Below are 13,741 nucleotides of genomic sequence, written 5' to 3' on the forward strand. Positions count from 1 at the left end.
GTTCACATGTATAGCTTATTGAATTTAATAGTGTCTTGTATTGTAGAAATGGCCCTAGTTTCCCCTGAAGCCTTTAATATGGTTACTATTGTTAGAATTAGAAATTAGTATTGAATACTTATTGAGGATTCTGTTGGGATTATATGCTGTAATTAGACATTATAAGCCTTTCACATGATAGAATGCTAGAATTTATATTGATAAGTAGGACTTTTTGCTCTCTTAAGGTTAAGTGGGTGTCTTACTTGACTTGTGTGGTGAGTTATGTGTGGTGTGGGCTAAAATATTCAAGCTGGGACTAGCTGGGACTAGGTCCTAGGTGAGTATTTCGGCCTTCATCATAGATAGGTCTTTATAGTCTCTGACGAGTATATGTTCACTGCTTGATAGCCTTTGTGTTCCTGACTAGTGGATTTATATCCAAGTTGGGGCATGACCTCGGTACTTATTTTGATAGTAAGTGGTCGGCTTAAGTACTAGCCAACCCTTCGGTGGTGTCCTTAGGGTACTCACTTCACTTTGTTTTAAAAAAGTTGTGAGTCTTGGGTGCGGTGGTGTGTATCCGCATGTCTAGGTCTGCTTGTGATTTTAGGCTAGGGTTGTGTTGTCTCTTGGCCATGTTTTCTTAATAGTAACCGCTGAGCCAAGATACCGGTTCGATTACCTTCCCTACCTCGTGGTATAGACTCGAGTTACAAAGTGACTATTGACCGTACTAAGAACTTATGCCTGTCTTTGATATATTGCCCTTTCTTGTATGGTGATTTTATGAATTGTAATAGGTGAGATGTAAGCGGTTCTGATTGATAAAGTTTGGATTACTATTTGTTATCCGATTCACATGATAGTTTAGTTTGGTCGGTTTAGGGGTCATTTGCTAGAATACATGATAAGTAAATGGTTTATCAAATTGTTTACATGTTACATTACATGTTACATTAATTTTGACGATTCGTGGCTGGGAGGACTCGAAGTTACTCCCCACTGAATTGTGGCTTTCGTGTTTGTATAAAATGCGATTTGAGGTTGTTGATGCTTTGTTTGGGGTCGGACGGCTAGTGAGCAAGGAACCTTGGACCTAATTTTGGCTATTCTATTAGTAAACCTTTTATACTTTTGGTTTGTATATAATTGGAAGGGACATATGTCTCCCTTTCTATTTTTGGTTTGTATCCTTATATTTCCGCGTCTTATGTTATGTATGTAAATTAGTTTATCAGTTGTTGCAGGGTTTTTGACACTCTTCTTGAGTTGGAATTGGTTGTGAATGGTTTAGTTAGAAAATTTTTGAAATTGCAGGTTTTTGGACTAGTTGAACCATTTACAAACATATCCTACCAGTTTTTCTGTAGAATTTACGTTTTTTAAGGCTAGAATTAAGGGTGTCACATGCGAACCCACACCATTTTAGCAACCTTGATGTTCTTGTTTAAGTCGTTTAATCTGTTAGGATAACCATTAAATTCATGACCATTCTTACCACAAAAGTTGCAAACAATATACTCGGGAAGGCCTGCATATTTTCTCCTTCGAAAATCAGTCTTGCTTGGTTCCTAGTTTCGAAAGTTACAGTTCACTGAACTGTTGCTTTGGAAACCAAGTCCAGCTTTCTCTTCAGCTTTTTGGGACTGATTTATGAGAGAGTCTAAAATGTTTTGGCTACCTTCCCATTTCCTGTAAAACTCTTTAGCAACATGGAACTCTTTGGTCAAAGTTTTAATTTTAGCAAGATGGTCAAGATTTAGTTTGCCTACTTTGTCAAAAGCGGATTTAGCATGACTACATTTATCACTAAGAAATAAAGCAATTTGCTCGAGTTGCTTATTATCATGTCGACACGAGGTAAGGTCTGCTAGCAGTGAGTCTCGTTCTTTAATCAAAATATCAACTTGAATAATTAAAGACTCGTTTTCTTTTTCAACATCAGAAACAACAGTAGAGGTTATAGTTGATTTTGACGAGCTAGCAATATTCGTGAGAGCAAGGTTTTATTTTCTTAATTTCTTTTCTGAGTGATGGAATGATGTTACTTTCCTTTATCTCGTCTAGACACTCTTTAAGACCAACACTTTCTTCAGCAATTTCCTCAATTTAAGTTTGCAAGTCATAGAGTTTATCATTTTTAGCTAGACTCTTGTCAAGTACGTCATTAAACATCAAACAAAGCTTATCTTTAGAAAGAGTTCTCACCTTGTTCTTGAGATTAATTACCTCGGTGTCGGAGTCATCGCTGGAGTCATCGGAGTGAGCCATAAGGCAGAGTGCGGATTCTTTCTTTGAAGACTTGAGTCCGTCAAGATCAAGATGAGTTGTCATACAAACTTTGGCATCTAATTCTTCCTCAAGGACTTCATCCTCATCGGAATCAGATACACCCCATATTGCAGACATGACTTTATGCTTAAAATCTTTCTTTGCAAAATCTCGTTTTTCTCTATATTTGAACTCATTCCACTTGGGATAATCTTTGATAAGGTGACCTTTCTCACCATATTTGAAACAAGCCACCGTGGAATAAGATCTCTTCTTTTGAAAACGTTTTCTATTAGAATTGTTGAACTTCTTAGGATTATGACTATTGATCATATCCGCCATGTTACGTGAGTACATGGCTTGTTCGTCATCTCCATCATCTTCCTCATCACTTGAGGTTGATTTGAGAGTGAAATATCTAGCTTTGGAACTTTCACCCGAGCGCTTTGCGAGACTTAACTCGTGTGCCATGAGTGAGCCCATTAGCTCATTGAGAGATAATTTGGACAGATCTTTAGCCTCCTAAATAGCCGTCACCATCGGTTGTCATTTATCACTTAGGATACGAAGGATTTTTCGGACTATATCCTTGGATTCGAACTCTCTACCTAGAATCTTAAGTTCATTGACAATACTAGAAAAGCGAGAAGAAAAACAATTGATTGACTCATCTTTCATCATATTGAACATCTCATATTGTTGCATGAGAAGGTCAATACGATGCTTCTTGACTTGAGACGTTCCTTCATAAGCAAGGCTTAAGGTGTCCCAAATCTCTTTAGCCGAGGTACATCCGGAGATGCGATTGATATCTTGATCACCGATGCCATATTGAAGAATGGACATGGCTTTAGAATTTTTCTCGACTTTACAATAGTCAGCCTCAATATAACGTTCCTCACTTTTTACGGCACTGTTCCCATCAGAGTCAGTGACCGTTATAGCAAGGGGACCCTTTTGAATAATAACCCAACACTCATAATCCGTACTTTTGACGTAGTGTTCCATACGGTGCTTGCACCAGGAGTAGTTATCCCCTTTGAAGATAGGGTACTTACTATGTTTCCCGTCCATGACTATAGGATCAACTCTCTGGTAATTAACCAGCTATCAAGAGCACAAGGCTCTGATACCAATCGAAGAGTCACGGGCGAGAGCACCTAAGAGGAGGAAGGGATGAATTAGGTGTCTATTTAAAATTTTAAGCTTAATGAAATCTTCTTTTAAAACTCTTAAACACTTTAAACAATGCTTAGATGAAAGGAGAAGTTGATACTTAGAACTAGAGAGTTAGAAGTAATCAACAACGATTCAGCAAGCAGAAGTTACAGTGTACTCAACTGTTGATTCAGAAGATATAAACATGAGTATAGAGTGGCAGCGGAAATAAAACAAAATAGACACGACAAACGATATTTTTAAAACTGGTTCGGTCACTACTCCGCGACCTACGTCCAGCGCTATTTTATTAAATGTCTCAGAAGTAAACTCATACAAACTAAGACCACCCCGAATAATAAAACAACTCCCCAACCTACTCTGGTGGCTAATGCTTAAAAGCTACTCCGCCTACAAGACTTTTGCTTTGGGCTACTCCCCCGAAAGACATTGTGTTTAAAGCTACTCCGCAATAAGGCTTTTGCTTTGGGCTACTCCGCCGAAAGACTCCGTGCTCAAAATCTACTCCGCTTATAAGACTTCATGCTTAAGAATAACTCTATCCTAAGACTTGGTTTGGTTCTACCCGGTTGTTACAAGACTCCACTTATCTCAATGTTGTTCACTCAATTGAGCGGAGGAGATAAAGTTTAAGTACAAAACACGGGATCCTTGAACACGACTAAATGACTAGGTGCACAACAACAAACTCAATAAAAGACTCAAAAGATAAATAAACAAACTTGCAAAATGATTCAAAGATTTTGAAATGAAAAACAGTTTTGCAAAGTTAATTTACTCGATTGAAAGCTTAAGTCTTTTTCAGTTTTAAACTCATTGTTGCACACTTGTAAAAATGAATTAAGCAAGTTATTTATAATGTCCAAGTAGTATACTAGCTTTACACATTAAAATATCTTAAACTCATAAGCACAAGTGATTAAAATATTGTAAGTAGTTTGCTTGGGCAACATGGACAAGTCGACCGAATTCTTTACCAAGCAACCGAGTATTCTTCCTCAAGAAATCGGTGCCTAAGAATGCAAGAAATCAGATTGTGCACACACACAAAAATAAGCTTGGTTTTTCATCAAGAAACAAGTATAAATGGTTGTGTTTATGGGAACCATAAACATTTTCATAAATGTAAAAAACAAACAACCCATTTATAGAAAGTGTCTTATTGTGCAAGCAAACTCCTTAGCAAGACATTGAAAGCTCTATATTCTTCAAAAGACTTCAAAACATTTTCAGAAAACATTTGTGAACATTGAAAGCATTTTAACAAAAGTTCAAATATTTTCGAAATATTTTTTTCAAAGACGAGTCTTAAGTAACAGTTGACTGAACTGTTGTTTTTGCACCTAAACATAAATTCGAGTTAAGGATCTCCTTACAACTCATGACTTTAACAATAATGACAATCTTCATCTTTGATCTTCGTGATGACTATCTAGATAACCTTGAATTGACAATTGGAGCTTCATGCTATATGGTTAAAACTTAAGAGGCACACAATTAAATAACAATGAGATTAATTTGTCTTAAGGCATCATCAACATTAACTTAATCAAATTGGGTCTCTTCAGAAATGAATTAGGAAAAACATAGGGTTATACCTGGGATCAAAGGGATGAAAAATTGACGAAAAATCGCCTTGAAAGTAGTGCCCTAGCCTCCTCCCGCCGTTTTTCCTCCTCACATCATCCTCCTCTCTATTTCTCTGTTAGGTTTTTATTTCGTGTTTAGGATTATGAGAAAAGGTGGTATTGTAGTGTAGTTGGGTGTTTATATGCTCCGAGTTAATTAACAACTTAAGTGAATCCCGAGTCAAGGTTGTTCCTTCTACTTGGCCTATGTTCAGTCAGTCTAAGGTCTTATTCCGCCATTAACTAATTCTCGACTCACTAACTCGAGCTCATACGAGTAATATAAAATATCAGACGTCCAACTATTTAGATGAATTATCATTAACATACAAAAATGTACTATATAAAATATAATTTTATAAAATAAAGTGAAGGGCAATTATAATAAAATATAATTAAAATACTCTTTAACTCATAATAAAATACGGAATATTACATTCAAGGTAAGTTTGAGATGGTCAAACTTTAATAAGTCGTCCAAGTACCCTTGACATAAGAATACTCATAGTACATAATCATACGATACATTTTATACAAGCGAGATTTTATGGAAAAATAATAAACTTGTAATCTTAATTGTTACATACTCATAATTTATATTACCTTGTACTTGTAATAAATAACACACCTAAAAGGATGAAAATAGGACTATTTCTTTTAATCATACAATGCGATTAATTTGTAATTTTTGGTAAATAAATATATAGGTCCCCCAAAAAATACCAAATGAAGGAACACTCTAATAAACAAGAACTTTTGCTATTAATAAGCTAACTATATATAAGAAGCGTGCCAGAACATACAAACATATACTATATACTTTATAAAATATAATTTTATAAAATAAAGTGAAGGGCAATTATAATAAAATATAATTAAAATACTCTTTAACTCATAATAAAATACGGAGTATTACACTCAAGGTAGGTTTGGGATGGTCAATTTTAAATAAGTCGCCCAAGTACCCTAGTATGTGCGAGCTAAAGGCATTAGCTAGTAGCTATGCAATTGACATAAGAATACTAATAGTACATAATCATACGATACATTTTATACAAGCGAGATTTTATGGGAAAATAATAAACTTGTAGTCTTAATTGTTACATACTCATGATTTATATTACCTTGTACTTGTAATGAATAACACACCTAAAAGGATAAAAATAGGACTATTTCTCTTAATCATACAATGCGATTAATTTGTAATTTTTGGTAAATAAATATATAGGTCCCCCCCAAAATTGCCAAATGAAGGAACACTCTAATAAACAAGAACTTTTGCTATTAATAAGCTAACTATATATAAGAACGATGCCAGAACATACACCCCCTAAATTTTCTCCTTTAGAATCATCACATCCTTTAACACAAATATATATGTATATCTTCGTAGATTCACTTGTTCATCACCTATTACAAAAGATTAACAATGGAAAACTTTAATAATATAAGAAAAGTATTGCTACCCATAATAATAATAATATTTATTGAAGAAGCAAATGGATGGGCAGTAGGACCATCACATTATGAATTCAACATAGAAAACGCAATGTCAAATGGAGTCCTCAACGTACATTGTAAATCAAACGACAACGATCTCGGGCTTGTCCGCCTTCTGGTGAATAATAATTACACACAAGGATTCAAGACTGAGATATTTAGATCAATACGATATTATTGCGATCTCATGCCACCGGGGAGAGGACACACGGTGTTTGACACCTTCAAAGACGTGATAGAGTTTGTAGATCATGAATGTGGTGGGAGACACTGCTTTTGGAAGGCAATGGATGATGGTGTTTACTTGTATCATATTCAGAAAAAGAAATACTTTAAGAAATATGATTGGAGTCCATAGCAACTTATTGATGATATACCAATTATAAAGAAGTATTTTTGCCATTCGTTGATTAGAAAGGATATCGTCCAATTTTGGTAGTTTTCTTTATTAAAAAAAACAAAACTTATCCTCTTGTAAGATCGTTATTGTGTGTTGAGAAACTGACTTGTTATACCTTTTGCCTCTCATTAACGATATCAATATATTAAATGAGGTATACGAGCATTACAATCCTATTTTGTGGTATACAACGACCTTATATGGTAATTTACACAACATTAGATTTGATGGTTTACGTAGTTATCAAATTCACCAGTATAAAAAGCACTCTATCAAATTTATCAAGTAATTTCTCCATGTGTAGATACCTCATTTTTGCACCTCCCGTTAAACAACCAGTGATGATTGGGCCACATATTTAACATACAGAGCGATTTATGACATTTTGTAAGTTCGTCGACAAGTGGTAGCTAAAACAGTCGTGTCAACCCCTTGGTCGTCATCTGCGTGCCGATACGGTCATTTTGACAGTAATTAGTTGGAGTCTTATGTCAAAAACCGTCTTCATTTTCTAAAAACCGTCTTAGTCCGTGTCGGAATATTCCGGAAATTAGTCCTAAATATTATTTTTAATATTTTAATTCCAGAGATATCTTGTCTTGCGCACTAAGGAAGTCCCTATCTTCCCTATTTTCTATTTCAAACGACGAAAATCTTTCTTGCTGAGAAGTAAAAGCCTCAGGAGAAAACGCAGTAGGTGTTGCGCCTCTTGGAAAGGTCGCAGTGCCTGCTGCGCCTCTTCCTGGGATGTTTTTCGCCTAAATTTATACCTCGTAATTAGTATAAATAGAGGCCTATGCCTCACATATTCTTCACACGAGTGTCTACCCCTTCTCTTCTCCCTTTGAATTATAAGACCTTTGATATTGCGTTTGACGCCTACGTGCTTGATCACTCGACCACGTAAGCCCAAATCCTTTTGTGTACCAGTCTCGTTGCATGACCAACCAATTTGACCAACTCCACCTCAATTAATCTAATAATTTAATCAATTTGTTTCTAAATTCCTTTTTAAAGGGCACCTTTGTTTGCATTAAATCGAGTCCAGCAACAACAAACCGACAACTTAGTTAATCTCGCTTCGTTAAACATGTACGTCTGAGGGTGTAAACCCATCTTAAACTTGTATTTATTTATGCACTATAATTTATGTAAGAGTTTATATTATAAACATGCTCAAACCGTCTTCAAAAATCATACTTTCAAACCTTTTTTGACGTAACAACAGATAAACACTGTCGAGAAGGAACGCAACAACTGTTGCGCCTTTTGGAAGAGGCGCAACATCAATAAGTCCAAACTGGAGGACTTATCCTCCTCACAACGTGCTGCCACTCGTCGAATCCAGCCTCCATCGTCGACTGATACCGAGTTTCTCGTACTCCTCGGTATACAAACAATATTTTTAAGACTCAATACCAAACTAATGAATGTAGTAGGGTAAGGAGGTCGATCCACATAAACGGGATTATGGTTCTTAAATTTATCGTTTGTTTCCTAGTTTATTGCTTGAATTCCCAAGAAGCATGATGCATGTGACTCAAGGCACGGAGGAGACGATCAAAGGCTCTAGCAAAACCCCCAACTAGACACAAGTAATGTCAAGCTATCGTGAATCGCACCCGACTTCTTTTCTAACACTTATTCCCATTATTCCTATTTCTCCTCTTGGTATTGTTTCTAAGATCTTCTTGGTGACTAGGATACTCCATTTCAATGTAGTAGCTAGAAGGAGAGAGGCACAAAATCTCATAAACTTCATAAGAAGAGGGAATGTCCACATGGTCCTCAAGACAAGGTAAATGGTGGAGAATAGGAGGTGGATGAGTCAACTTCTCATTTTTGAGGTTCAAATTGATACCATTCATATCACATTCATTTGACTCTCCATGCTAATCGAACCATTTCCGAAGAGAAGACCCTCGATTTCTTCTAAGCTATTGTCAAAACTACCAAGATCGTAGTTCTTGTCATGGATTCTCAACTCTCCGAGAATGGCAATTTCAAATTCATCAACCTCCATTCCCCAAGTCTTAACTTATTCTCTACACTTGTCATCGACAAGCACTTCTTCTTCAAAGATTTCTAAAGGAGGTGTTAGTGGGGGGTCTTCCTCATTTCATAAACATCCCAAATAGGGGCACCAAGTTCTTCATAACTTCCCTCTCCGCACTTATCATTTTTCTTCATAAGTGTCCCATATGGGAGGACCAAGTTAATCTACATCATTTGGTTCAATAACAATCAAGAATTCCCGATCAACCACTTTGCCAACCACAATTTCTTCCAAGACGAAATTTTCATCATCCTCAATTTGTTCACTCACTTTCCCTTTTTTGGAGTTCTCAAGTCCTCCTCCCATTGCGTCTTTCTTTCTCCTTGGCTCTTCCAATTCTTTTCCATCTCTTATGGTAATCGCATGGACTTGTTGAAGAAGTGGTGGTCCATCTTTGGGATTAGAACCTTGAATTAGAAAGGAGTGTTGCCTTCTTTGAGGATTAGTGGCCTCTTGGTTGGCCATGTAAGAGTCAAGTGTCCTTATGTGTGCTTGGACATTTAAGAGATTGTTTTTAAAGTTTTTGAATTGTTGATTCACTTGAACTTCTCTTTTCTCGGCCCTTACGTCCATTTCGCTTAGCAATTTCGCAATAGAGGAGTTGGAACTTGGTGGTTCAATGTATGGTTTTTGTTGGAATTGTTGTTGGTATTGTGGAGGTGAATAGCTTTGTTGTGATTGGAAGTTTTGATGTGGAAATGATGAGCAAGTGTTATACGAATGCCCAATACCGTCACAATACTCAAAAGTGGGAGCATATTGTTGATAGTTTCTTGGAGGAGAGCTTGGTTAAGAGTAGGTCCTTGGTGGTGACCTAGGCTCTTGAACATAATAGACCTTGGGGTTATTTGGTCTTTCTTCATGATAAGAATTTTTATGCTTCCTCTCCACCAAAAAGCTATCAAATTTCTTTGACAATTCATCCAACTTGGCCTTGCTTTCCAATTCTAGCTTTGAAGGTCCTTCACCCGTGGACTCATTTTATCCCCCATAGTCACCTTCTCTACTTCCATAGCTAATTTTCATATCGAAAATATTTTGAATCAACTCTGTGATTTGGTCATTTTTCATCTTGTCAAAGTTGCCACCAGAGGCTGCCACAATCATATCCTTAAACCTTTGCTCAAGGATTTTAAAGAAGACTTGGGTTGTCATCCATTTGGGGATTTCATTATGTGGGCAAGAGGTAAAAAGATCTCTAAATCTTTCCCATGCTTCACTCAATGTTTCAAGATTATGTTGCTTAAAGGTTTGGATTTCATGTCCCATTCTAGCGGTTTTTGAAGGAGGGTAGAATTTGTTGATAAAGGCTTTTGACAAGCTTTTCCAAGTAGTGAAAGTACCTAGTTCATGTGAATTCAACCATTTTCTAGCATTGTCCTTCAAGGAAAGAGGAAAGAGCATAAGGAGAATTTGCTCTTCCGTGATGCCATCATACTTGATCATACCCGCTTTTTCCTTGAATAAGATAAGATGTTGATGAGCATCTTCTGTGAAGGTATGAGAACGTCACCATCTCGGTTGCCCGAGGCAATGATAATCAAATGACAATGAAGAAACATAATTTAAATAACAATATAGTTTAAAGTGATTACATGTTCAACACCAAAACTGTTAAACTGAAATACAAGGTTCTCAGACGGTCTACTGATAAAACTATCAAAGCTATAAAACATCGTCTGACACAGCGGAAGACTTCTAAACGCCACATGATGACTCATCCCAGCTATCCCATACGCGTCATATCATACCTGCTCAATAACTGCTCACCATCCCCGAATGGATCACCACAGTTTTTAAAACATTTAAACGGGGTCGTACTAATTACACAATCAAAGCCACACCTTTGAAACAATCATACAAACAGCTCACACACAATCCCAGTCTCCATCTCCAATCACCTCATAATTGACTACACACTAAAGTGTGTAGCCCGCCTTGAGTACCCATCGCAATGAGATACTCCTCGCCGCCAGTGGGGGACCGCAGCCGTTCCCACCTAAGCCCTGCTCATCTCCATCGAGCAATAAACCCATGTTCATTAATGTTCACATCCCTTCTGTGGCGGGTTCCACATAAGGCGAATCAAGGGCGTGAAGCCACTCCCGCAAGTGACTCCACTCAGCCAGGGACGCACCCCGAAGAACACAGACAGATAAACAACAACCACAATACAACATCAATAACCGTCTGAATCAATCAACAATATAAAATCACAACCGTCTGAATCAATCAACAATCACTAACTACAGCACAATCACCACACACATCATGTAACTAATACTTAGTAGAGAAACCCTACCTGGAATGCAACCACCACAGACGGTCTAGCAGCTAATCAAAATCGTTCTTCAATACAATCACCTCCTATCAAACATACAATCATACAATCAACATCTAATAAACACAATACTCCCAAAACCCCCAAATTACCCAATTAGGGTTTCAACTAAAATCAACGGATCAACATAAAAACGGTACAAGGATCTTACCCATAATATGACGGTCTCAACGGTATAAAGAACTCAGGATTATGGCGACACAAGCCTTGGGATTTGATAGCAATATGAGAGAGGAGAACTACGTAACCTTGTTTTCTCTTTTGTGAAGTTTAGAAAAAGTGTAAAAGTGAAAAGAAATTGACGGATTAAGTTTATATATCTTTCTCACGTTGCTATCAAAACCCGTCAAAACAACCCGTAAAAGTAACTTACTCGATCGAGTAAGTAACTTACTCGATCGAGTGCCCCTTACTCGATCGAGTGCCTCACATACTCGATCGAGTACCCATCAGACAGACTACTGTTTTATATAAAAACATACTTACTCGACAGAGTAAGCCCCACTCGATAGAGTACCCATAGACATAAAAAACTGTAGTATTACATCTTCACTTTTCAAGCCATGAAAAATATCTTGTAGAATAAAGAAGATTGTATGATGGCGGAGATCAAAAGTATTAGGAGCAAGACCTCCATAATTAATTGCCGAATAAGATCGATTATGATCCGGTCTATGGTAATAACCCATTGGTTGGTCCATCATCTCTTTGTCAATGAAGTTGGTTCTTGGTGTATTTGGTGGGCTAGATGAGTTTGAATGTTGTGAATTGGTGGGTGAGTGATTTGGAGAGTGGTTTGGTGAATGGTTTGGTTGAAGGGTGCAGATCTCCTTAGAGCTGATAGTGCTAACCATCTTCTTACTCGGAAAGACTTCTCAATCTCTCAATCAAGACGGAAAAGAGGACCGGTGTTGCACCTATACATACACTAAAAAAGAGATCAAATGGTCCTAATGCAAAGAATGCACTAGGACAAGGATGGAAAAACAAACAAATAAACAAACTAAGCCTAGAAACAAATAATCAATCTAATCCAATATCACCGTCCCTGGCAACGACGCCATTTTGATACCGAGTTTCTCGTACTCCTCGGTACACAAACAATATTTGTAAAACTCAATACCAAAATAATGAATGTAGTAGGGTAAGGAGGTCGATCCACGAAGACGGGATTATGGTTCTTAAATTGATCGTGTTTGTTTCCTAGTTTAGATCTTGCAATAGTTGAATGATTAATAAACTAACTACCAAAACTAGCTAAAACTAAAAAATGTTAATTAAATAGGTGATTACTAATGCGAATAGAATGACGAGTAAAGAGACTAGGGTGTCGGGTTTACTTATGTAGACAGTGGTTCAAGTAGTGGCATAGATTAACAAGTAATTAGCGCAATTTCAAATGCAAATCTCCACCCCTCGATGTGAGATTAACCCGAGGCTAGGCATAATCAAACTCTCGCTCTAATTACCCATAACCCACAAATCATTATGAATTATGTAGGTATAAGTCAAGCTCTCACGCAACAAGTTATAGGATAGTGAAATTGACTCGAATTCTCATTGAGATATTTCCACAAACACTTTGTATGCATGACAATTAGAGGAGAAATTACCCATGACATGACACCAACGGACATGCCTCCATGAAATTACCTAAATGATCATTTATCTTCTGGGTAGTTCAGTTTCAAAGACTATTAACTAAAGATCGTATGGTTCAGATGGGATTTGGGCAGGATACTGTATGTTTCCTATGTACTGGAGTAGATAAGTCATTCTCATTTGTTCTACCAATGTCAGTTCAGTACCAGGTGTATCAATGCTTTGTAGGATCAGTTGGGAGTAAAATTTCACGCTATTAATCTATGCCAATGGGCCTCAAGTGGAAGGGGTAGGAGTCAGCTACAAAGGAAGATTATTTGTGCCTGTCATTTAGGTGTTACTTATGTTATATAGCATGCTAGGAACAAAGCCATATTGGTGTCCTATGTAATACTGCCTAAGATCATTTCCGTGAAGGTTACTAAAGATGTAAGTGCTAGATTTTGGGCAAGAAATAACAAACCAATTGCGAGTAGAGAAGTTAGTTGGATTAGTCAGATTTGATCTTAAGGTTTTTTTTTTCATGCAAAATTGTACATTTCTCGAACATTATGATGTAATTATTTTTTGATATTAATATACTTAACTTTTACCAAAAACAAATGTGAGTAGGAGAAAGAATAGAAGGAACACATGCGATTCACATCCCGATTAACGTTTTGCTTTATAATCGTCGTAAGTAATTTAATCATCGATCTTTATTTATGGGTTTGATATCAAATGTTACCATTAGACATAATTGTGCCATAATCCTATAGTTATACCCTAGAAATGAACCGAAT

At 36.9% G+C, this 13,741-nt stretch overlaps 1 protein-coding gene and 1 non-coding gene across 2 annotated transcripts; one reads left to right on the forward strand and one right to left on the reverse strand.

The window, feature by feature from the left end:
- Positions 1-1,553: 1,553 nt before the first annotated feature.
- Positions 1,554-8,983, reverse strand: LOC141589786 (uncharacterized). The gene is made up of 5 exons (XM_074410410.1): positions 8,834-8,983; positions 2,986-3,360; positions 2,350-2,775; positions 2,031-2,085; positions 1,554-1,912 (listed from the first exon to the last, which is right to left on the reverse strand). The coding sequence occupies exons 1-5, from the start codon at positions 8,981-8,983 to the stop codon at positions 1,554-1,556; spliced, it is 1,365 nt and encodes a 454-aa protein (XP_074266511.1).
- Positions 8,984-10,181: 1,198 nt separating this feature from the next.
- Positions 10,182-10,288, forward strand: LOC141593910 (small nucleolar RNA R71). Its single transcript, XR_012521965.1, has one exon. It is a non-coding gene; the product is annotated as a small nucleolar RNA R71 (small nucleolar RNA).
- The last annotated feature ends 3,453 nt before the right edge of the window (positions 10,289-13,741 follow it).

Source organism: Silene latifolia, chromosome 7, assembly GCF_048544455.1.
Source record: "Silene latifolia isolate original U9 population chromosome 7, ASM4854445v1, whole genome shotgun sequence".
Taxonomy (NCBI): Eukaryota; Viridiplantae; Streptophyta; class Magnoliopsida; order Caryophyllales; family Caryophyllaceae; genus Silene; species Silene latifolia.

Coding starts and splice junctions, on each gene's coding strand:
- LOC141589786 (XM_074410410.1), bottom strand. CDS start 8,983: ATGGAGGTTGATGAATTTGAAATTGCCATTCTCGGAGAGTTGAGAATC. Junction 2,776..2,985: donor CTTATGAAGGAACGTCTCAA/GTCAAGAAGCAT, acceptor ACGGCTATTTAG/GAGGCTAAAGATCTGTCCAA. Junction 2,086..2,349: donor CTGATTCCGATGAGGATGAA/GTCCTTGAGGAA, acceptor ACTTAAATTGAG/GAAATTGCTGAAGAAAGTGT.